General features: G+C 38.8%; 1 protein-coding gene across 6 annotated transcripts in view; it reads left to right on the top strand.

The window, feature by feature from the left end:
- SVOPL (SVOP like) overlaps nt 1-26,333 on the top strand; it is a 94,324-nt gene that overhangs the window by 50,228 nt on the left and 17,763 nt on the right. For all 6 annotated transcript variants that reach the window (XR_011504819.1, XM_070514355.1, XM_070514351.1 and 3 more), the window contains one exon: nt 1,849-1,938. Coding sequence is in view for 5 of the 6 variants with exons in the window: in XM_070514355.1 (XP_070370456.1) it covers nt 1,849-1,938 (90 nt within the window). In the remaining variant the exon portion in view is untranslated. The remainder of the gene's footprint in view (nt 1-1,848; nt 1,939-26,333) is intronic.

The raw sequence follows: 26,333 nt of genomic DNA, 5'->3' as shown, positions 1-26,333 counted from the left end.
GTCCTCAGATAACACAACCTTGGCTTCTGTTGACTTTTGATGATTTTTAAAAAACATCCCATCAAAACGACACCAGGAGGTTTATTTGACGTGGAGTTCCCCCTACCCCATTGAGTCTGGTGAAAGCCATTCTCTGAGAAGTAAGATAGAACCTCCATTTCTTACTAAACAGCATGCACGCAAAAACCAACTCATTGCCTTAGCACCGGGCTTCCAGAAGAAAGAGTCGGTAGCTGCATGTTGCTATCAAAATGTAAAATTCTCTATTTCTCTCTTTTTGAAATTAGAATATATTTTCTCCTTTATTCTTTGGAGAGATCACATCCACCTCCGTCGGTTATTTGCTGCATGTAGCTTGAAGTCGAATATTCTTCATTTTTATTTATTCTTTCTTAATTTATTGAATGAATACATCTATATGCAAGGCACTCCCTGAGGATGCTGGAAGATCTCCTAGTAACCCCCACTTTAAAGAGCTAATATTCCTAGAAATAAACAAAACCTGAAGGGGAAACTTAGTATTTTAACTAGTTTTACCACTCATTGTGCTAGAGAAAACAGTGCTATTGGAAGCTGCATCCATTTTCATCCCAGGAAATGTGTAAGTCTGCTCGGATTACAGATATGAAATGTCAAAACGATTAAAGCCACAGAGAAAAATATTCTTTTCCCCCAGACAGATAAAAATAGGAAATGATGACATATTTGACGTATACACAATATTTCATTTAGTTCTATTAAGAAAATCCTCTAGAATTTTGTGAATTTATGAGCCTAAGAACATATGTGTACCACGGTGTGCTTCCAAAGTTGTATTTCAAATAGTCAATTTAACATACATTTTGGAATGTGTTCATTTAAAGAGTCATTTCTAAGTATTTTTTTCCTGATATTTATAGTTTTTAAAAGAATCAAAGATGTGTACCTAAAGAAGATTGTCTTCCATCTCCCAGAATTGTCAAAACGTGAACAAAACAAAGAAAAAAACATCACCATGTATTGGAATCCATTATTTTCAGTTATAGCCAGCAACCTCGTTTTCAGAAAAAGAAAAACACCTCCCCCAAAAGGCACTCCATCCCCAGACCTTCTCATAAAGACAGCAGTGTCCTCTGAGGCCGGAAAGCGTCTTGCTTTTGCATTTGACAGATGCTGGCTCGCAAGATGTCAATTGACAATGACTGTTTTATCGGTATTATATAGCATTAAGAGAAAATTTTCCAACGTTTTGAAAAACCATTCTTTCATAGAAAGTATTCTCTCTAGGATCTTATTTATGAGATATTTACTTATCAAGAATTCTGAATGAGTGAAGTATAGATTAATGAGGATTTACTATGAACACAAGGAAGTGGCAGCAAGAGGGTAGACTACGCCGTAAGATTCTGCAGGGAGAACATGGCGCGTGGTGTAGCCAGTTTCTGGCGCTCCGGCCAATTCTTTTCACTGTATCTGTATTAAAGGTTTCAGTAGATTGTTACTATTTAGGGAGTATCTTCTTTCCAGTCAGTAGAACCACCTTTATATGTTTGTGGTCTAAAGTGGAAATCTTCCGACTCCAGAGCTTGCCTTTCTAAAATTACATTGGACTATTCAATTAAACACATATTTTGGAATTTGTCTACTTCAAGGATAATTTCTAAGTGTTTATTTTCTGATATTTATTTTTAAAATTCAAAGTTGTTTACCTGAGAAAATGAATGTCTTCTGTTCTATATCCTACACACCTATACAGAATATTTGGCGTTTCATCTATGTACCAAAGCCTGACCTGCGGAGGAACCGGCAGAGGACTCGGGGAGAGAAGGGGCCTAAGCTAATTGGTGCTTTCTACGCTCCTCCCTCTAGGTCTACCCCACGACGATGCGTGCTTTGGGGATGGGGACCAGCGGCTCCCTGTGTCGCATTGGTGCAATGGTGGCACCATTTATATCCCAGGTACAGTACAGTAGGGAGGATGAGTCCGAGAGAGGCGCGGAAAGAGAGAGGCTGGGTCCCTTTAGGTTAAGGGTTTAGCCAAGTTTCTCTATTTACTTCATGAGTTTTCTTGAGGTTCTGTTTTCCCATTGTTTGGCGAATTTGCGTAGGGAAAGAGGCCGGATAAATGCTTCCAGGCTTCCAGTCAGTCAATAGCATGGATTGCATTGCTTGCTGGGTTTGGAGTTTGTTGGGCACCGTTGGGGGAGGATGCAAAAGAAATGATGACACAAAGAGCTTGAGCAAAAGAATGATGACAGGCTCTAACCCCGACACAGTCCAGGGGTGCAATTGAAAAGCAGAGCACAAAAATGCAGGGGGCTGAGCCGAGGTGCAGGGAGGTGGCTTTGGGTAGGGTAAGGCCAGTGCTCTGCAAACCAGGTGCAGGCAGGGATAAACTCTAGGTGTGGCCAGGACCCGTGGATGTTGCCTTGTTTCAGGAGGGGAACAAGCAGATATGGTGACCCACGGGGTCATGGTTCCTCAGAGGGCCAAACAACTGGCCCCCCTGTCCTGGTCACTCTCTTTTGGCCACAAGAAACGGAAATCCACCTGAGCTGGCTGCTGCAGCAACAAAGACAGGAGTGGGGCTGGGCGCTGGCAGGGCCTGATCCAGGCAGGGGGGCTGACAGGGACCCAGGCCCTGTCCTCCTCATGTCTGTCTGGTGCCCGCGGTCATGCATCCTCCTCTCTGAGCATTCATCCTTTACTCCTCTCTCCCTGGAGACCAGTGTGCTGTGCTTGCCTGTGTACATGGCCGCCCCACAAATCCCCAACATATATCCTTAGACCCAGCCGCCAGAAGACACTGATGTGCCTCTCTGCACCCCTAGAGAGGGACTTTGGCTGGCCAGGTCTGGCGAGTTCTTCATACTTGAGCTGAATGACTTGTAGCCAAGAGTCAGGGTTAAGTATCAGTGCAGTGGGGGAGGTGCAGGTTTTGGAGAAAGGGGGCTGTCGTGGGCTGAGCAGACTGTAACATGTATTTCGTATAATCTAACATGCAGATTTTACTACCACTAGTTTTTTAACCTTTCTGCTAGTGTTTGTCCCACTCGTCTTAAGGAAAAAGGAGGACAGCTTTTGTCTTGTGATTTTGCTTTTCAAAGTTCTTTTATACTTATTATTTCACCACTTTCGAAAAGAACCTAATGGTGAAAGACGGCAGTAAAATATTAATCCTATTTCTGAATGATCAGACCAAGGTATAGTTTATTTCCCAAGCTTTAATTAGAAATTGAATCTCTTAGTTCTCAACCACTTAGAACATTCTCTCTTGGTACTTGTGGTATTTATCCTAGGGGCCACACCACTTTTGGTGGGTTTGTGGACCAGGAAAGATCCCCCAACTGGGACCAGATCTCCTGAGGCCATAGGATCTGCTCTGCTTAGCATCCTGCAGCCAGGGAGTTCTCACCTCTTTCCAGTTAAGTCACTCATCTTTCTATGGCCTGCTCATTTGTAAAATGAAGATAAATGGTAGCACCCTAACCAGTCAGCCTTCCCGTGCACGTGGGTCTCAAACTTCAGTGTGTATCAGAATTCCTAGGGTCCCCTGATAATGTGAAGATTCCTGGACTCCACCCAGAGATTGACTCTGTATATGGGACCATCGCCTGTAGTTTTACCAAGTACCCCGAGCGAATCTGATACAATTGGTCTGTGGCCCACCCTCTGAGAGGCGGGCCGTCGACGCGGCAGGTACCAGCTGGGAGATCAGCTTCTCCTTCCACTGAGTCCTCTCCTTCCTCCTCCTCTTCTTTCCCCTCCTTCTCTCCTTCTTTTCCTTTTCTTCCTCCTCCTCCTTCCTCCTCTTCTTTTGCCCTAAAACAGGCTATCAAACCAGTTAAAGTAAAACGTTTACACATTAATCAGTCAAATGTTTATATGTTCTAATGACTATTTATAAGTTTAATAAAAATATTTCTTGAAAAATGTCTCAAGATGTTTAGTGGTTAGAAACTTTAATGGTAGTAGAAATAATAGTTGTGGGTATATAGACTAAGAAAACAAAAAAGGGTGAATTTTGCTACAGAAGTATTCAAGACTCAGTATATACAGATGGGACGAGAACAGAGCACTTCCTCTGTGATCAGGGACTGCTCCTCACTTATTCCAGGGAACTTCAAGGAGTCAGACCCCTTAGCCCTAGCCAGGCACTCCTCGGTTCAGTGACGTAAGGCCTGCTGTTGGTACCGTAGATGGTTCAGGTCCTTCTAGCATGTACGTGGCTATGGACTTCACCCCAGGTTTGTGTTGCAGGCGCTTGTAGCCCATGACCACACAGCTGTGGGGACTACAGGGTCTGGGGAACACAAATAAGACTGCTTTCTTGTGACCAGACTTAACGTGATGCCACATCAAAAGAAATGCAGTCCAGCGTCCAATAAAAGCATCGAAAACATTTTAAATCTTTACAAAAGCTTTTAAAGAGGTGTCAATGGGGAAGGCCGTTTTTGACTGCCAGCAGAACTTATAAAAACCTGCTTTGGATGCCTCACTTCTGCTGTCACCAATGGCATAGCAGTTGGCCCTGCTCTCCAGTCTCATCCTTCAATCTCTTCACCCCTCAAAGTTCAAACTCAACTGAAACACAGCCTGATCCAGCTCTTCTCGGGCCCTCCTACAACCTCCCCTGATCTCTGTTTGTTCTCTCGTGAGCAGCTCTCTGCTCTTTCTGACTGAAATCATTTAGCCTCTCAGGATTCAAAAAGAAGCTGGATAGTCAAACAGAGACTTCGTGAGGAGGCAGGAGAGTTCCTTCCTTTAGGAGCCTATTTCGGTGACCCTTCAACAAGATGTTTTCACGGTAATTCTCTACAAATTTTGAACACCCTCTTCTGCAGTTTGGCAGTTAGAACACCACAAAGGACTCAATTAGCTACAATCTATATTTGATAGAATAGAATGAAGAATTATTTTATCCCAATTCCGTCAGCCAGCATCGGCAGCGCTCTCCTCTATGCCTGACGTTGTTCTGTTTGTTTGCAGCAGTAACTAAGCCAGACCAGGTTCCCGTGCTGGATGGGAGCTGGCCTGCCCTGGCTTGTGAAAGCTGATTGTTAACTTCTCAGGAAATTTTGCAAGATGGTTGGTGTCACGTCGTAGCTTGAAATTAGCCATGGTGTTAACTTATACCATGGACATTAGCAAATGCTACCATCAGAGCCTTTCTTTTTGAAAACCTGTTAGACATTTGGCAGCACGCTACCACAAGATTCCTGCTCTCAGGAGACTTACATTCAAGTTGAGTATTTTATAAATATGCAAATACTTCAGGTAATTTCAGATTGTGATAAGTGTTTTGGAGCTAATACGATAAAGAGAAAAGGAGTGACAGGTTTCTTTAGGAAAGGCCTCTCTGGGAAGGTGACCTTGGAGTTGACACCTGCAGTTGGTAAGGGGAAGTAGCATTTCAAGTGGGATGTGGGCTGGTACAGGGCCTGGAGATGGGCCGAGATGGTGTTCCAGGAATAGAAAATAGCTGTGGAGAGAATGTGCCTTCTAGGCTTAATGAGGACTTTGGATTTTTTTCTTAGGAGTAGTGGGAATAATTTAAGGGTTTTAAGTAGGTGAGTGACGTAATCAGCTTTGCATTTTATAAAGAGCACTCCAGTTGCTATATACAGAGTGAATTGCGGGGTCGGTGGCCAAGGACGGAACAAGCTTATACGAAGACTTTAATTTCACTTTGCCATGTACTACTTCCATGAAAAGGGAGACTTCAGAATTCTGGGGAATCTTTTCTTTTATAGTATAAAGATATAGGAAAAGACTACATAAAAATTTTAAACTTCTGCGGAGAAAAAAAAATCTACCATAGGTAAGAATAAAAGACAAACTTTTATCTTTCAAGACTCCCAAAGATCCCTAATTGAATTGTCACAACTGAGCAATGATTTGTTGTCCTGCCAAATACCTGGCCCTCTCTGGAAGCATGGAAATCCAACGTATCAACGCATAAGATCATCCACAGAACTTCACAAGTTAACAGAATGAAAAATACATCCATTTCATATTTTCATACTCATTTCTGATAAGCAGTGAAACTGTATGTCATCAAAAATAAACAAAGCTGGACACTAAAGTGGTAGGGACAGATTTTGATCATTAATAACTATTGCAATAGAGAAAAGAGTCCAGTGTGAACTGAATTCAAATCTGATTTGTACAGAGGTGACTGACTGTCTTAAAAAGAGCCTGAGAGGGCCAGCCCAGTGGCATTGTGGTTAAGTTTGTGCACTCCACTTTGGCAGCCCTGGGTTTTCTGGTTCAGATCCTGGGCATGGACCTGCACACTGTTCCTCAAGCCATGCTGTGGTGGCATCCCACATAGAAGAACTAGAAGGGCTTGCACTAGGATGTACAACTATGTACCGGGGCGTTGGGGAGAAAAAAAGAAGAAAGGGGGAAGATTGGCAACAGATGTTAGCTCAGTGCCAAACTTCCTCACCAAAAAAAAAAAAAATGAGTTTAAAATGAATAAATAAAGAGAGAATGAGGGAAAAGGATGAGCAGGGTCCCAGCATAAAGGAAGTGCAAAATTGCAAAAAAGTAGGAAGGGGGGGTTGGTCCATGTGAAACCCATTCAGGGGCCCTATCTTCAGGTGTTGACTGGAACAAACAGTCAGTTCTTTTGGCAGCCTTGAGTTTTCTCAGGTAGGTGCTCTGAGGGGAGCTGGATCATCCTAGGGATGTGGCCTTGAGCTGTTAGAAACTATGTTAGTGTTTGTTCAGGTCTTTATAGACCAAAGTTGAGGGCTAGCGAGCGGAGGCTTAGAGGAGCCTGGTGAGAGTTTGGTCAAGGAGAGTCTTTGTCAAGGTCAGGCATAAATATGTTTGTGTTTATTGTATTTTCAGTGATTTAAGAGATTGCCAAAAGTAATGCTGATGACATACAATCTTGATTTTTTTTCTCCCACTGAAAACACAAAAAATTACAAACTAGAATTAAAATTTCACTACCTAATATTTTACTAGAGATAATACATGTAAATCTTTTAATGAAACTCTTTCAATATATCAAGGTATATGTATATATAAATATGTTTATACATTTTACCCAAATATGGTCATAGTTCATATACTTTTTAAAAATTGAGATATAATTGACATATAACATTATGCATTGCAGGTGTACAACATAGTGATTTCATATATGTATATATTACAAAATGATCACCACAGTGAATCTAGCTAACATCCTTCACCACACATAGTTACAAATTTTTCTTTTCTTGTGATGAAAACTTTTTATTTTTTCTCCCCAAAGCCACAGCACATAGTTGTATATCCTAGTTGTAGGTCATTCTTGTTCTTCTATGTGAGACGCTGCCTCAGCATGGCTTGATGAGCAGTGTGTAGGTCCACGCCCAGGATCCCAACTGGTGAAACCGTGGGCCGCCGAAGTGGAGCGTGCAAACTTAACCACTTGACCATGATGCCAGCCCCGAGAATCTTTAAGATGTACTCTCTTAGTAACTTTCAAACTACAATAGAGTATTATTAACTATAGTGCCCATGCTGTTCTTTACATGCCCAGGGCTTATTTATTTTATAACTGAAAGTTTGTACCTTTTGACCACCTTCATCCATTTCCCTGACTCCCCATCCCTCAGCTCAGGCAAACACCAATCTGTTCCATATCTGAGTTTGGTTTTTAAAGATTCCACATTTAAGTGAGATTATACAGTATTTATCTTTCTCAGTCTGGCTTATTTCACTTAGCGTAATGCCCTCAAGGTCCATCCATGTTGTCACAAGTGCCAGAATTTCCTCCTTTTTTATGGCTGAATAATATCCCATTTTGTCTATATCTGTATCTATATCTGTATGTCACATTTTCTTTATCCATTCATCCATAGATGCACACTTAAGTTGTTTCCAGGTTTTGGCTATTGTAAATAATGCTGCAGTGAACGTGAGATTACAGATATCTCTGAGTTAGTGTTTTCAGTTCTCCTGGATAAATACCCAAAAATGGGATTGCTGGATCATATGGTAAGTCTATTTAAAAATTTTTGAGGAACCTCCACACTGTTTTCCATAATGGCTGCACCAATTTATATTCCCATCAACAGTGAGCAAGGGTTCCCTTTTCTCCACATCCTTGCCAACACTGATTGCTTATCTTTTTGATAATAGTCATTCTAACAGATGTGAAGTGATATCTCACTGTCGTTTTGATTTGCATTTCCCTGATGATTAGTGATCTTGAACACTTTTTCATGTACCTGTTAACCATCTGTATGTCTTCTTTGGAAAAATGTCTATTCAGATCCTCTGCCCATTTTTGGGGGGGGAGGTGAGGAAGAATGGCCCTGAGCTAACGTCTGTTGCCAATCTTCCTCTTTTTGCCTGAGGAAAATTGTTGCTGAGCCAACATCTCTTGTCAATCTTCCTCTGTTTTATGTGGGATGATGCCACAGTGTGGCTTGACAAGCAGTGACAAGATCTGAACCTGTGAACCCCAGGTCACTGAAGCAGAGCACATGAACTTAACCACTATGTCACCGGGTCAGCCCACTCTGTCCATTTTTTAATCAGGTGGTAGCCTTTTTGTTATTGAGTTGTATGAGTTCTTCACATATTTTGGATATTAACCCATTATCAGATATATGATTTGTGAATATTTTCTCCTATTCTGTAGGTTGCCTTTTCATTTTGTTGATGGCTTCGTTTGCTGTGCAGAAGTTTTTTAGTTTGATGTAGTCCCACTTGTTTATTTTTTTTTCTTTTGTTGGCTTTGTGTCTGGTGTCAAATCCAAAAAATCATCACCAAAACCAATGCCAAGGAGCTTACCATCTCTGTTTTCTCCTAGGAGTTCTGTGGTTTGGGATCTTATATTGAAGTTTTTAATCCATTTAGAGTTGATTTTGTGTATGGATTAAGATAGTGGCCTGGTTTCATTCTTTTGCATGTGGCTGTCCAGTTTTCCCAGGATTGTTTATTGAAGAGACTGTCCTTTCTCCATTGTATACTCTTGGCTCCTTTGTCATAGATTAATTAACCATACAGGCATGGGTTTATTTCTGGGCTCTCTATTCTGTTCCATTGATCAATGTGTCTGTTTTTATGTCAATACTATACACTGTTTCAATTACTAAAGCTTTGTAATGTAGTTTGACATCAGGAAGTGTGATGCTTCCAGCTTTGTTTTTCTTTCTCAAGATTGCTTTGACTATTCTGGGTTTTTTGTAGGTCCATAAAAATTTTAGGATTGTTTGTTCTATTTCTGTGAAAAACGCCACTGGAATTTTATAGGGATTCCATTGGATCTGTAGATTGCTTTGGGTAGTATGGACATTTTAACAATATTAATTCATCTAATCCATGAGCATGGAATATCTTTCCATTTATCTGTGTCTTCTTCAACTTCTTTCATCAGTGTCTTTACAGTTTTCAATGTACAGGTCTTTTACTTCCTTGGTTAAATTTATTTCCAGGTATTTTATTTTAGTTTTTTTGACAATGATTGTAAATGGGTTTTCTTAATTTCCCTTTCTGATAGTTTGTTATTAGTGTATAGAAACACAACAGATTTTTGTATATTGATTTTATATCCTGCAACTTTATTGAATCCATTTATTATTTCTAACAGTTTGTTGGTGGTGTCTTTATGGTTTTCTATATACACTATCATGTCACCTGCAAATAGTGACAGTTTTACTTCTTCCTTTTCAATTTGGATGCTTTTTTTTCCCTTGCCTAATTGCTCTGTTTAGGACTTCCAATACTATGTTGAGTAAAAGCAGCGAGAGTGGGCATCCTTGTCTTTTTCCTGATCTTAGAGGAAAGTCTTTTAGCCTTTCACCATTGAGTATGATGTTAACTATGGGCTGGTCATATATGGGCTTTATTATGTTGAAGTACATTCCCTCTATACCTACTTTGTTGAAAAGGTTTATCATAAATGAATGTTGAATTTTGTCAAGTGGTTTTTCTGCATCTTTTGAGATGATCATATGATTTTAATCCTTCGTTTCATTAATGTGGTATGTCACATTGATTTGTGAATGTTAAACCATCCTTGCATCCCTGGAATAAATCTCACTTGATTATAGTGTATGATCCTTTTAATGTATTATTGAATTCGATTTGCTAATAGATTGTTGAGGGTTTTTACATCTATGTTCATCAGGGATATTGGCCTGTCATTTTTTTTCTTGTGACATCCTTGTCTGGTTTTGGTATCAAGGTAATGCTGGCCTCAAAAAATGAGTTTGAAAGTGTTCCCTCCTCTTCTATTTTTTGGAATAGTTTGAGAAGGATTGGTATTAATTCTTCTTTAAATGTTTGGTAGAATTCACCAGTGAAGTCATCCAGTCCTGGATTTTTTTTGTTGGGAGGTTTTTGATTACTGATTGAATCTCCTTACTAGTAATTGGTCTGTTCAGATTTTCTATTTCTTTATGGTTCAGTCTTGGTAGATTGCATGTGTCTAGGAATTTATCCATTTCTTTTAAGTTGTCCAATTTGGAGTATAATTGTTCACAGTAGTCTCTTGTGATTCTTTGTATTTCTGTGGTATCAGTTGTAATGTCTCCTCTTTCATTTCTGATTTTGAGTCCTTTAATTTTTTTCATGGTAAGTCTAGCTAAAAGTTTGTCAATTTTGTTTATCTTGTCAAAAAAAACAGCTCTTAGTTTCATCGATCTTTTCTATTGTCTTTTTATTTCCACTAATGATCTTTGTTGTTTCCTTCTACTAACTTTAAGTTTCGTTTGTTCTTCTTTCTAGTTCTTTGAGGTGTAGAGTTAGGTTGTTCGAGATCTTTTTTGTTTCTTAATGTAGGCACTTGTCAATATGAACTTCCCTCTTTTTTTTTCCTCCCCAAAGCCCCAGTACATAGTTATATATCGTAGTTGTAAGTCCTTCTAGTTCTTCTGTTGGGACACCACCTCAGCATGGCTTGATGAGCGGTGCATAGGTCCGTGCCCAGGATCCAAACCAGTGAACCCTGGGCCACCTAAGCAGAGTACGTGAACTTAACCACTCGGCCGTGGGTCCAACCTGAACTTCCCTCTTATAACTGCTTTTGCTGCATCCATAAGTTTTGGTATGTTGTATTCCCATTTTCGTTTGTCTTAAGTTATTTTCTGATTTTTCTTTTGATTTCTTCTTTGACCTGTTGGTTGTTTAGTAGCATGTTGTTTAATCTCCATGTACTTGTGAATTTTCCAGTTTTCTTCTTGTTATTGATTTCTAGGTTCATACCATTGTGGCTGGAAAAGATGCTTGATAATTATTTCACTCTTCTTAAATTTATTAAAACTTGTTTTGTGGCCTAACATGATCTATCCTGGAGAATGTTCCATGTGCACTTGAGAAGGTGTATTCTGTTGCTTTTGAATGGAATGTTCTGTATATATCTGTTAAGTTCATCTGGTCTGACCTGTTGTTTAAGTCCAATTATTGATTTTCTGTCTGGATAATCTATCTGTTGGTGAAAGCGGGGTGTTAAAGTCCCCTCCTATTATTGTCTTGCTCTCTATTTCTCCCTTTAGGTCTGTTAATATTTGTTTTCTGTATTTAGGTGCTCCCATGTTGGGTGCATAAATATTTACAAATGTTATGTTCTCTTGTTGGATTGACCCATTTATCATTATGTAATGACCTTCTTTGTCTCTTATTACAGTCTTTGTCTTTTTTTTTTTATTCTCCCCAAAGCCCCCCAGTACATAGTTGTATATGTTAGTTGTGAATGCCTCTGGTTGTGCCATGTGGGACACCACCTCAGTGTGGCCTGATGAGCGGTGCCATGTCCATGTCTGGGATCTGGTTTGGTTTCCATTTGTATGGAATATCTTTTTCTATCCCTTCACTTTCAGTCTGTGTGTGTCCTTACATCTGAAGTGAGTCTGTTGTAGGCAACATATAGATGGGTCTTGTTTTTTTTAATCCATTCAGCCACTCGATGTCTTTTGAAAGGAGAATTTAGTCCATTTACATTTAAAGTAATTATTGATAGGTATGTACTTATTGCCATTTTGTCAATTGTTTTCTGGCTTTGTTCCTTTGTTTCTTTTTCTCTTGCTCTCCCTTTGTGATTTGATGATTTTCTATAGTGGTATGCTTGGATTCCTTTCTCTTTATCTTTTGAGTATCTACTATAGGATTTTGCTTTGTGGTTAACATGAGGCTTACATAACACATCTTATAGATATAACAGTCTATTTTAAGTTGATAACAACTTAAGCCCAAATGCATTCTAAAGCTCTACATTTTTACCTCCCCCACATTTTGCTTTTGATGTCACAATTTACATCTTTTCATCTTGTGTATCCATTAAAAATTATAGTAGTTATAGTTATTTTTACTGCTTTTGGCACAGAGCAGAGGAAGAGTGCAAAGATGGTGTCCACTGGCACCCCTGGTCTCTGGAAAGGATTGTAATCAGCCCCTAGATGTGTGCTTAAGTAGAAGTCTGCCTCTCAGGCCACAGCTATGAAGATAAGCAGATAGGCATTTTTCACAGAAGGACTGGGGGTGTGGTTCAGTCTGCTGCCTCTGTGCTGTGACCTGGGCTGGGGGTGTGGGCTGGCTCAACAGTTCAGAACTATTTGTTATAGTCCTATGGGACCCATGAATGTAAGCTCCACTAGCCATCAGAACCAGGTGATCAAGGGGTGTCCCCTGTGTGGCAGCCACAAAAACTGGGGCACCAGACATGCACAAGCTCCTTTCCAGGTGATACCAGTGACCTGGAGTGAGCTGGAGGGAGATCACAAAGACAGCGTTCACCCTCTGAGGTTGCAGGAGAGGATTACAGTTGTGTTACCACACCAGCTTCATTTTTGCCTGCGCACCTGGAAAGCCAAACACTGAGATGACAAGATCGCAGCAGAGAGAGGGTTTTAATCACAAAGCAGCCAGGTGAGGAAGCAAGAGAATGAGTCTCAAATCCTCTTCCCTGAAAATGGGGGCTCAGGGATATTTATGGTGTAGGGGGGCAAAGTGGTCTGAAACGTGGAGAGAGATGATTGGAGATAGTTGATGATCTGCACAAGCATAGTCAGACTTCATACTTCGTCACAGGACACATGTTCACAAAATGGCGGTGTTAGCATGATCTGAGGGTGGAGTTCTTAGCCTCTTGACATTAAAAGGTCACTTATTGGACATCCGCACAGGCCCAGTTGATGGGTGGGTGGTCTCAACCTGCCTGAAGTGGACAAGGGGTTCTAATTCCTGCAAAACAGCTCAAATCCCCATTACCATGGTGACCATGGTGACCCCCATGGTAAGGGAGATGTTATCTACAGGAACCTAGTGGGAGTCAGGTAGCATATTGCTTAAACAGCACAGTTAACAATGGGCGAAGGAACAACTAAAAGCTATAATAAGTAATTGCAAAAAGGAAAAAACTATAATTCCTAGCTACTTAATCATCAATGGCTAACTGTTTCCTGGTTTTAATCTCCCCTGTTCTTTGGTCATTCCTCATTCTTGAGGGGTTCAGGGTGACAACCTATCTAGCTACTCCCTGCTGAATTGGGCATAGATATGGGTTAGAGGAATGAAACTGAAACTGTTTAGCACTCATTTGGAAATATTCTCTTATTTCTGGCTTCAGGTTGACATTTTGCATTATTAGAATTTTTTACCTTGCTCAATAGTTTTGCAACAACATCTAAAAGCACATTTTATATTCAAGTATCTGACCAGAAGGGTAAGAAGTATAGACAACCCAAATTTTAACAGTCCCTGAAAAATAGACCTAATCCCAGTGGGGCCTCCACCTCATCAATAGGTGGGGGCAGACATCTGCCTTAGTTCCTGATAGTGTTTTGTTTTAGTGGATAGGCATCAGAGACTGGAGCAATGCCCTATACCCTGATCTTTCAGTTGTCATTGATGATGGCTATTCAACATAGACTCTCTGCCCAGGGGTCATCACATTCCTAAGGAACTCAAAAGAACAAAGTTATCAACTTATAGCAGCTGGGAAGGGCCATAAAATCTACAGAGCATGTCTGGGTTGGTTAATCAGAGGTCATTCAAATTTACAATACAGTTTCTTTTCTACAATATGTCTTCCCTTATGTCAACCTTGTGTTGAGCTGGTATCAGTTAGCCCCTAGACATGTGTTTAATTAGAAGCCTGCCCCCCAGGCCACAGTTATGAGTATAAACTAATAGACCTCTTTCCCAGAAATATGGCATTTTAGTCTGCTGGCTCTTGGCTGCTATGCTCTGGGGTAGAGCCAGTTAAGAACTTTCTCCATTTGTTACAGTCCTCTGGGCCCCACAAACATAAGCCCTGCTGGCTGCCAGAGCCAGGCAATCAAGGGGTGTCTTCTGGGTGGTAGCCACAAAAACTGGGGCAACAGATGTGTGCACAAACTCCTTTCTGGGGGATACCAGAGATCTAGAGGAAGGTAGAGGGAAAGTGCAAAGATGGCACTCAGCAGCCTTCATCCTTGGAGAGTATTTCAGTAAGCCCCTAGATGTGTGTTAAAGTAGACACCTGGGGCTGGCCTGGTGCTGCAGTGGTTAAGTGCGCGTGTTCTGCTTTGGCGGCCTGGGGTTCGCCAGTTCGGATCCCGGGTGCGGACATGGCACCACTTGGCAGGCGATTCTGTGGCAGGTGTCCTACATATAAAGCAGAGGAAGATGGGCACAGATGTTAGCTCAGGGTCAGTCTTCCTCAGCAAAAAAAGAGGATTGGCAGCGGATGTTAGCTCAGGGCTAATCTTCCTCAAAAAAAAAAAAAAACGTAGATGCCTACCCCTCGGGCAATGCTTTAAGATAACAAATGAGGGTCTTTCACAGAAAGATTAGATGTGTTTCCTTGGGCTGCCTCTGTGCTGGGCCCTGAGGGGGTAATCAGGTGAGTCCATGTGAGCCCTTTAAGAACATTTCTTAGTTCACTATAGCCCTGTGGGTCTCATAGACACAAGCCTTATTTGACTAATGAAAAGAATCTGACATTAGAATTCTTTCCATTAGTCAAATGGCTTTCAAAGTTAGAGGTTTTGGGGGCTAGTCTTTCAGGTGCAAGTCTTAAAAGTTGGGGTGCCAGATGTGGGGTTCAAACCCTTAGCTCCTCAGGGAAAAGCTCAGGATTGTCAGTTCCCTCCGGATTTTGGGTCACCACACCAGGGGGGTAGTTTATGGCGGGATTGTGTCTCAGTCTCTCCTACTTGTTCTGATGAGGGTTTTTTTCTTGTTTGTCTGATGTATGGTAGTTGCTCAACTAGTTTTTGGGTTTCTTTATGAGGAAATTGTTTCATACATAGCTGTTGTTGGGGCAAATAATCCATAACCAACCTATAAATCAAAATTGGGGTGAGTTTATTATGAGGCAGAGTGAGGATTATAACCTGGGAAGGCCTTAGAAGGCGTTCCAGAGAAACATGGGTTTCAGTACATTCTTATATCTTTTTAGAATAAAGAACCCACCCAGGATACATTAAACACACCCAGGATACCTTTCCATCAAAGTTTCAAAGAGGTATTCAGTTTCAGATTAGCAGGTCAACATGACCCTGGTGTCAGGAAAGGGACTCATCCAGGCATTACTAATAGGGTGGAGGAGGGGAAGTGTGCATTCTTATCTTCAGAGAGTGCATTGTTTAATGGATAAGCAGATGTACAATGTATGTTTGATAGGCCATAACTCAGGCTTTTTAGTTCAAGCTGAATTCGTTTTGAACTCAAGTGGTTACCTCACATACCTTTATACGTGAAAACCTTGTCACTGTAGATTTGGTGTGTCCATGAAAGGAGGTAAGTTCAGGATCCTCCATCGCCATCTTGCAATGGAGCCTTCATGTACTTTTTATAGCCTGCTTTTTGCACACAACAGTATGTTGCAGACATTTTTCATGTCAATAAGAATAAAAGTCAAGCCATTTGTCATGCTGAAAAATACGTCATTGTATACTCCAAAAGTTACTTTTCAATTTATCAGTTCTGTATTGGTAAATATCTAGACTATTTGATATTTTTCCATTATAAACAACAGTAATGAGCATCCTCATGGTTACATTTTTATCCAACTATGTAATTATCTCTTTGGGATAAATTTCTAGAAATTGGATTGGTAGGTCAAAGGTCTGCTTTTGCCATTTTGATAGATTGTGCTAAAATTCTCTTTGGGAAGGTTGTACCAATGTGAAGGCCCTGCTGCCTCACATATTTGCCAACTGGTTTTGTTAGTCTTTTTCATCTTGGCTGATCTCATTGGCAATAAATGATACCTCTTTGTTTTTGTAATTAGTATTTCTTTATTAGGCATGAAACACAATATTCTTTTTACATTTTATTTTAATTTAATTTTACATTTTAAATACCCAATTATCTTTATCTTTTTATCTTTATCTTTTTTAGCTTTCCCATTCAAGTCCTTCCCCATTTTTCAATTTGGTCTTTAAGACATTGATTTATGAGAGTCCTTCATAGATATAAAGGATTTTAACCATTTTTCTGATGTATTGCAAATATTACCCCCAGTTTTCCATTTGTCTTTAATTCTTGTTTATGTTGTCCTTTCTCTGTACACAAACTGTAAGTTCATAGACACTTAAATTTATCAGTATTTTCCTTTACAATTTCTGGGTTCTGTGATCAGGATTATGAAAATACACATCTCTCTTTTCTTCCAGTCCTTCTTGGCTTTCTCTTTTTTAAAGAGAGTGTGTGAACTTTTTATTGAAGTTTAATATACATATGAAAGTGTCAAAATCATAAGTATACAACTTAATCAATTTTCACCAAGTGAATGCATCCCAGATTCTGACCCAGAAATCCCTGATGTACCCTCTTCCTGGCCATCGGAGTACTGAAGTGTGAGATCTAATGCAGGAAACAGTTTTATGATTTCCTAAATAGCAGGCCAGTTGTCCCTACACTATTTATTGAATAACCCGTTTCTTACTTATGGATTAGAAATGTCTGTTTGCTTATATTCCCACAATTACTTGGTCTATTTCTAGCCTCACTATTTTAGTCCATTGATCTGTCTGGTTTTGCCACTGTCAGATTCTTTTCATTAGTCAAATGAGCTTTATTTTTTAAAACTAGCTATTTTTAAAACTAGCTATTTAAGGCCCACCTTATTGCTCTTCTCCCTCAGATAAGCTTTAAAATCATTTAGTTACAATGTGCCTCCCTTGTCTGCCCAAATCCTATTAAGATTTTAATTGTTAATTTGTTAAATGTATCAGTTCATTTAGCAAAAGTTGACTCTTTTTTCTTAGTGTTGTCTTCCTGTCTAAGAACAAGGTTTGTCTCTCCATTTGTTCAATGTTCCTTCTATACTCCTTGCTGGGATTTTATTGTTTTCCTCAAACAGATCCTGCACATCTTGTTAAGTTCATTCTTAGGCATTTTAAGGCTTTTCATTGTTATTGTAAATACATTATTTTCTTTCATTATAACTTCTAGTCTGACATTCTAACTAATTATTTGTACTTCAAAGGCTATTGAGCTTTTTTATCTGTTGGTTTTTCAAAAGCCACTTACTGAACTCATTCTGGATGGTTTTTCATTTGAGTCTCTGAGTTTTTCAGGTTTATAATTGTATCTGTCCTGTGGTTTCAATCTATCCTTCCGTGTGAATCCTCCCAGTCAGCGTTTCAATGTATTTAAGATTCTATAGTTTACCGACCATTAACTCAACCCCATTGACTCTCTCTTTCCAGGCAAACTACTTAAACGGGTTGCTTCTCCTCACTGTTTCACCCCCTCCAACCTGGCTGCAGCCATCCCTACTCAAGCGAAATGATTCTTAATAAAGTCTCCGGGACCTTCCCTTCTCTAAATCCAAACCTTCTTTTAATCCCGCATCTCACTTGACCTCTCCCTCACTTTAAAGACTGATGGCCACACCCTTGCTTTCTGTTCCTTCCCACGGCATCCATCACCTTGCACTCGTGCAGTTTACCTCCTACATCTTTGGCTGTTCCTTCTCAATCTCTTTGTATCTTCCTCTACTCTTTCTTTATTGTTGGAGATTCTTATTGCTCAATATTAGGCCCTCATCTTTTCATATTTTACTCTCTACTTGGGTGATTTCACCCATTTTTATGATTTTAATTACCAACTCTATGCTCATGACTCCCAAATTAGTATCTCTAGACTAGACCTTTCTTCTGAGCTCCAGACTCATACATCAAGTCACCTCCTCAGCAGTTCCATTTGAGTGTCTCAAAATCATCTTAAATTCAGCATGTCTGAAATTAAGCTCATAATATTTCTCCCCAAATCCACTCTTCTTCCACAGCTTCCATCAGTGAATGGCCTTACTATCCAACCTGGAAGTCAGTCGTCTTTATCCATTCCCATCTCTCTCATGGTCTTATTCAATCCCCAAACCTTGTAGATTTAACATCCTAAAAGATGCTGAATCATTCATCTTATCTCCTTTTCCACTACCAGCCCCACTCTGGTTGGAACTAGCCCATCTTTCATTGGACTGCTAAAATAGGGTTCAGACTGTATGTTCTCATTCTCCTTCAACTCATTTCCTTCATATGCATCTTACATTATTTTGTGCTTATAACCCTTTATTATCTCGCCCTTGCCCTTCCTCACAAAGACAGACTCAAATCCTCAACATGGTTTACAGGGCTCTACCAATGAGGCCTGCATTTTGTACTCTTATCTGCCATTTACTTAGCTATAAGCAATCTGGTTCTTGTAGTTTATTGAAAGCACCACAGTTATTTCCTTCTAGAGTTTTCTCACTTGCTATTCCCTTGGATTGGAAACTCTTTCTGCCCTCCTACCCCATCGCCACCTCCAGTTAGCTGTGATTCATTCCCTGATTAGGAAAGCCCTCCCCGATGCCCTAAATTAAGTCTGGTTTCCCTGCTATTATGAGCTCTTAGGCACTTTGAAATTTTTTTTTATATTGCTTACCAGATTATAATTGCCTAGGGCTGGCCAGGTGGTGCAGCGGTTAAGTGCATACATTCCATTTCGGTGGCCCGGGGTTCACCAGTTTGGATTCTGGGTGCAGACATGGCACCCCTTGGCAAGCCATGCTGTGGTAGGCATCCCACATGTGAAGTGGAGGAAGATGGGCACGGATGTTAGCTCAGGGCCAGTCTTCCTCAGCAAAAAGAGGAGGATTGGCAGCAGATGTTAGCTCAGGGTTAATCTTCCTCAAAAAAAAAAAAAAAGATTATAATTGCCTATTTATTTGTCTGGCTATTTAAAATCTCTCTTCCAATAGACTTTAAGCCCCATGATGAGGACAGGGATGTGTGCCTCTTTTGCTAGTTTTTGTATTCTTAGCTCCTGTTCCAGTGCCTGGCATACAATGGGCATTCCAAACACTTTGTGAATGATGTTTCTAACTGGTTATTTTTTGTATATAGAAAGTGAATTTATTTTTCATATTAATTTTGTATCCAACTGTTTTACTGAAATATGTTATAGATGAGTTTGGGTCCTCAGAAAAGCAGATGTTAACATGGAATCACACATGCAAGAGATTTATTGGAAAACACCTGAGAGGGCAAATGAGAGAGGGAGCAGGAGTGGGCAAGCAGAGCCTTTAGACCATGATGCAGGTGTGGCAGCAGCAAGGACCCCACTTGGCCAGAGAATTTTCTTCTTTTAGTGAACCACTGAGTTTTATCCACCAGTATTTTATTTATAATCTTTGAATCAATATCCGTGCATGAGATGGCAGTTGGTTTCTATTTGTATACGTTTTATCTTTGTTAGGTTCTGGAACCATTGTTCCCGGAATCGACCAGAATTGCTTTCATTGAAAAAGAAATAAGAAACTTTTCTTCTTTCCCTGGACTCCTTCTGGGAGATTTGACAGAACTGATCTGTGAAGGTGAATCCTGGCACTTCTGAGGATGTACTTCCTTGGCCTCTCTGTTTCTTTTCTGATTATTTGCTTCTCTTGGCTTTATATGTTTTCTTGAGTAAATGTCAGGAAACATTTTTATTGAATATTTGCTTAATTCAAGGGTATTAGCAAAGAACTGTGGGGAGTAATCTCTATAATTCTTTTCGTTTCCTCTGTATTAGTAATTATTTCCTTGTTTACATTCTTAATTCCATGCATTTATGTGATTTTCACTCTCATTTATAACTAGCTTTATTTTATTTTTTTCTAAAATAAAATAGCTCTTGGGTCAATTTATCAAGCCCATTTTTTTCCGTTTTCTAATTTATTCATTAAGGCTTTAGTTTTTATTCTTTTGCACTAACTTATTAGGTTTATTAACTTTTTTCAACTTGAGTCAGAAATATGGTTCAGTGTTTTTACTACTTTTTATTAATAAAGTTTAAAGTCATTTTGGATGTTTTTCTGAATATAAAAATATGCTTGTTATAAAATTTCATATATAGGAATATATAAGAGAGAAAGGAAAAGTTCTGTGTAATTCTATCACCAGAGACAATCACTGTATCTCAATAGTTTTGGGTATATTCTTCCAGATGCTTCTCTATGAATGTATTATTTGTCTGTCTGGGTGTGTCTGTCTACCAGTCATATTTGTATATGTGTGTGTGTTTATATGTGGATGTATTATACAGAGATGTATGTATATATAGAGACTTACTTCTGTGAGTATCTGTATATCTGTCTACATCTATCTACATAGCTATATGTTATGGTCACTTGCAGAGACACATGGAACTTCCTCCTGAATCCCAAAATTTGGGTTGGATGTCCAGATACACATACACACACCAAGAGGGTACGGAAAGGTTTCTTACTTAATTACATAGTTGAGGTCTGTAAAAATAGTTTGGATTTTTTTTCATAAATTGCTTATTTAGGTGACTTGCAATTTTTCTAGAGAGCTTTTGCCATTTATTATTATACTACAGACATTTTTTCATTGTGGCTTGCCTGTTGGTTCTACTATCAAGTTTTTTGGCATGCAAAATTTTAAATTTTTACATAGTCTATTTACCAGTTATTTTTACTTGAGGAGTTAGTGTTTTGTGTCACACTTAATGGCCTTCATCACTCATTCATCCATATTTCTAAAACATTGAAAGTTCTAAAGGAGTTCAACATTTCATCCAAAACATTAAATTCTTTTATGTATATACCATTTTATTTGTGCTTAAGGCCTGAGGTAAAACTTAAGCTTAAAATTTAAAGCTTAAGGCAGCTTTAAAAAGCAACAAAACAATGCCTAGCTGGTTGTTCCCAGGCCATTAATCATCCTTTTGTCTCAATTGATTTACCATGCCCCTACTATAATGAATCAAATTTCCATTGATGCTTGGATCTACTTTGTCTCATTGTTTTACCGACCTCTATTTTGGCACCAATATCACACCGTTAATGGAACTTGGTTTAACGCCTCCTAGGCTAATAAACCCCCTCAGGATCCCTCATCTCTCACACATGTTCTCAGAAGTTTCCCGATTTTTCTTACATGTTAATTCATTCAAATTAACTTTAGAACCATTTTTTCTCTCAAATCAACTCAAAAGTCCTACAGCTTTTTTGAGTGAGAATCCGTTAGAATTACAGGTTACTTTGGTGAGAAATCTATTTTTACAATCGTGCATTTTTCTTCCATTTTATTGATGTCATCATGGTTTAGGACATTGTGTAATTTCAGGTGTACATTATTATTTATCAGTTTCTGTATAGACTGCATCATGCTCACCACCAATAGTCTAATTTTTATCCATTACTATACATATGTGCCCTTTTACACTTTTCACCCACTTTTAACCCTCTTCCCCTCTGGTAACCACTAATCTGTTCTCTTTATCCATGGGTTTGTTTATCTTCCCCATATGAGTGAAATCATGCGTTGTTTGTCTTTCTCTGTCTAGCTTATTTTGTTTGACATCATACCCTCGAGGTCCATCCAGGTTGTTGGAAATGAGATGATTTTGTCTTTTTTTATGGCTGAGTAGTATTCCATTGTATATGTATTCCACATCTTCTTTATCTATTCATCAGTTGATGAGCATTTGGGTTGCCTCCCTGTCTTGGCTAGTGTGAATAAGGCTGCAATGAACATAGGGGTCCATAAATCTCTGAATTGTTGATTTCAAGTTCTTTGGATAAATATCCAATAGTGAGATAGCTGGATCATATATTTCTATTTTTAACTTTTTCAGAAATCACCATACTGTTTTCCATAGCTGCTTCAACAGTTTGTATTCCCACTAGTAGTGTATGAGGGTTCCCTTTTCTCCATACCCTCTCCAACGTTTGTTATTTTTTGTCTTGGTAATTATAGCCATTCTGATAGGTGTAAGGTGATATCACATTGTAGTTTTGATTTGCATTTCCCTAATAATTAGTGATGTTGAAAATCTTTTCATGTGCCTGTTGGCCATCTGTATATTTTCTTTGGAAAAATGTCTGTTCATATCCTCTGCCTATTTTTTGATTGAGTTGTTCATTTTGTTGTTGTTGAGTTGTATGAGTTCTTTATATATTTTGGAAATTAACCCCTTATCAGATATATGATTTGCAAGTATTTTCTCCCAGTTGGTGGGTTGTCCTTTCATTTTGCTCCTGGGTTCCTTCGCCTTGCAGGAGCTCTTTAGTCTGGTGTAGTCCCATTTGTTTACTTTTTCTTTTGTTTCCCATGCCTGATGTTATTTGAAAAGATGCTGCTAAGACCCATGTCAAAGAGTGTACTGCCTATGTTTTCTTCTAGGAGTTTTATGGTTGCACGTCTTACCTTCAAGACTATAATCCAGTTTGAGTTCATTTTTGTGTATGGTGTAACATAATGGTCTACTTTCGTTCTTTTGCACGTGATTGTCCAATTTTCCCAACACCATTTATTGAAGAGACTTTCTTTTCTCCATTGTATGTTCTTGGCTCCTTTGTCAAATATTAGCTGTCCATAGATGTGTGGTTTTATTTCTGAGCTTTCAATTCTGTTCCATTGATCTGTGTGTCTGTTTTTGTACCAGTACCATGCTGTTTTGATTACTACAGCTTTGTAGTATATTTTGAAGTCAGAGATTGTGATGCCTCCAGCTTTCTTGTTTTTTCTCAGGTTTGCTTTAGCTATTTGGAGTACTTTGGTGTTCCATATAAATTTTAGGGTTCTTTATTATATTTCCATGAGGAAGTTGTTGGGATTCTGATTGGGAGTGCATTGAATTGGTAGATGGCTTTAGGTAATATGGACATTTAACTATGTTTATTTGTCCAATCCATAAGCATGGAATATCCTTCCATTTTCTGTTATCTTCAGTTTCTTTCAAGAATGTCTTATAGTTTTCAGCGTATAGGTCTTTCACCTCTTTGGTTAAATTTATTCCTAGATATTTTATTCTTTTTGTTGTGATTGTGAATGGTATTGTGTTCTTGAGTTCTTTTTCTGCTAGTTTGTTGTTAGTGTAGAGATATGCAACTGATTTTTGTAAGTTGATTTTGTACCCTGCAACTTTGCTGTAGTTGTTGATTATTTCTAATAGTTTTCTGGTGGATTTTCTAGGCTTTTCTATATATAGGATCATGCTGTCTGCAAACAGTGAGAATTTCACTTCTTCCTTGCCAATTTGGATACATTTTATTTCTTTTTCTTGCCTAATTGTGCTGGCCAGAAAGTCCAGTACTATGTTGAATAGGAGTGGTGAGAGTGGGCACCCTTATCTTGTTCCTGTTCTTAAAGGGATGGCTTTCAGTTTTTCACCATTGCATATGATGTTGGCTGTGGGTTTGTCATATATGGCCTTTATTATGGTGAGGTATGTTCTTTCTATACCCATTTCATTGAGAGTTTTTATCATAAATGGATGTTAGATCTTGTGAAAGCTTACTCTGCATCTATTGAGATGATCAAGTGATTTTAATTCCACATTTTGTTAATGTGGTATACCACAATGATTGATTTGTGGATGTTGAACAATCCCTGCATCCCTAGTATAAATCCCACTTGATAATGGTGTAATGGTAATGCCAATGGTAATTGGCAAAATCAGTTTGCCAATATTTTTTTGAGCATCCTTGCATCTATATTCATCAGTGATATTGGCCTGCAATTTTCCTTCTTTGTGTTGCTCTCATCTGGCTTTGGGATCAGGGTGATGTTGGCCTCATAGAATGAGTTAGGAAGTGTTCTGTCTTCTTCAATTTTTTGGAATAGTTTATTAAATCTTCTTTGAATGTTTCATAGAATTCCCCATCTGGTCCTGGACTTTTGTTTTTTGGGAGGTTTTTGATTACTGTTTCAGTCTCGTTACTTGTGATTGATATTCAGATTCTCTGTTTCTTCTTGATTCAGTCTTTGGAAGTTACATGAGTCTAAGAATTTATGTCTTTCTTCTAGGTTATCCAATTTGTTGGAATATACTTTTTCATAGTATTCTCTTATAATTCTTTGCATTTCTGTGGTATCTGTTGTAATTTCTCCTCTTTTGCTTCTGATTTTCTTTACTTGAGCCTTCTCTCTTTTTTTCTTGGTGAGTCTGGCTAAGGGTTTGCCAACTTTATCTTCTCAAAGAACCAGCTCTTACTTTCATTGATCCCTTCTACTGTTTTTTTGGTCTCTATTTCATTTATTTCTGCTCTGATTTTTACTATCTCCCTCCTGCTGACTTTGGGCTTTGTTCTTTTTCTAGTTCTGTTAGGTATAGTTTAAGATTAGTTATTTGAGATTTTTCCTGTTTGTTGAGGTGGGCCTGTATTGCCATGAATTTCCCTCTTACAACTGCTTTTGCTGCATGCTATAGGAGTTGGTACATTGCATTTTTATTTTCGTTTGTCTCCAGGTGTTTTTTGATTTCTCCTTTGATTTCTTCATTGATTCAATGGTTGTTCAGTGCTATGTTGTTTAGTCTCCACATATTTGTGACTTTCCAAGCTTTTTTCTTGTAGTTGATTTCTAGTTTCACAGCACTGTGGTTGGAAAAGATGCTTGATATGATTTCAATATTCTTAAATTTATTAAGACTTGCCTTGTTTCCTAACATAGGGTCTATCTTTAAGAATGTCCTATGTGCACTTGAGAAGTATGTGTATTCTGCTGTTTTTGGATAGGATGTTCTATGTATATCTATTAAGTCCATCTGCTGAAGTGTTTCATTTAAATCCACTATTTCCTTGTTGACTTTTTGTCTGGATGATCTATTCATTGATGTAAGTGGGGTGTTGAGGTCCCCTACTAATTTGTGTTGCTATTAATTTCTCCCGTTAGGTCTGTTAATAGTTTCTTTATATACTTTGGTGCTCCTGGGTTAAGTGTGTATATATTCATAAATGTTATCTTCTGGGTTGAATGTTCTTTTTATCATTATAGACTGCCCCCCTCTTTCTTTCATTATCTTTTTTATCTTGAAGTCTGCTTTGTCTGATATGAGCATGTAACATCTGCTTTCTTTTGCTTGCTATTTGCTTGAAGTATCTTCCATCCCTTCACTCTAAGCCTGTGTTTGTCTTTAGAGCTGAGATGTGTTTCCTGGAGGTAGCATATTGTTGGGTCTTGTTTTTTAACCCATTCAGCCATTCTGTGTCTTGTGATTGAAGAATTCAATCCATTTACATTTGGAGTGATTATTGATATATGAGAAATGTATTACTGATACACATGTCATTTTATCTCATTTTCTGGTGGTTCTATATTTCCCTTTTTTCTCTTCCTTCGTATTTCTGACTGCCATTTCCGTTGGATGGTTGTCTGTGGTTTTCTGTTTTCTATTTATGCTTTGTGTCTCTGCTCTGTGTTTTTGTATAGTGGTTACCACAAGGTTTTTATAAAAGATCTCATAGATGAGATAGTCCATTTTCTGATAGCCTCTTATCTCCATCAGCCTAAGAAGGTTCCATCCCTCTCCTCTTCCCCTTCTATGTTATTGTTGCCACAAACCATTCTGTCTTGTGTTGTGAGTTTGTCATTTAAATGAAGTGTTTATAGGTATTTTTGATGTTTTCCTTCCCTTAATCTTTTATAATTGTTTGATAACCTGTTCTGATAGAGTTGCAATTTTCTGATTTTCTCTGTCTATTTATCTCCTTGCTCAAGACTTTTTGTTTTAGGTATGAGGGCATTTAGGTATGAGGGCCTTTTTGTTTTAGGTATGAGGGCATCCTTGATCGTTTCTTGTAAGGGAGGTCTAATGGCAATGAACTCTCTCAGTTTTTTTTTTTTTAATCTGGGAAAGCTTTTATTTCTCCATCATATCTGAAGGATAGTTTTTTCACTGGATAGAGTCTTCTTAGCTGAGTTTTTGTCTTTCAGTATTTTGAATATATCATTCCAATCTTTCCTAGGCTGTAAGGTTTCTACTGAGAAATCTGCTGAAAGCCTGATTGGGGCTCCTTTGTAGATTATTCTCTCCTGCCTTGCTGCCCTTAACACTTTTTCTTTGTCATTGACTTTTGCCAGTTTTACAAATATATGCCTTGGAGAAAGTCTTTTTGCATTGCTGTAATTGGGAGTTCTATTGG

This window comes from Equus asinus, chromosome 1, assembly GCF_041296235.1.
Source record: "Equus asinus isolate D_3611 breed Donkey chromosome 1, EquAss-T2T_v2, whole genome shotgun sequence".
Taxonomy (NCBI): domain Eukaryota; kingdom Metazoa; phylum Chordata; class Mammalia; order Perissodactyla; family Equidae; genus Equus; species Equus asinus.
The sequence above is the reverse complement of the archived record's forward strand: the minus strand, read 5'-3'. Positions and strand labels throughout refer to the sequence as shown.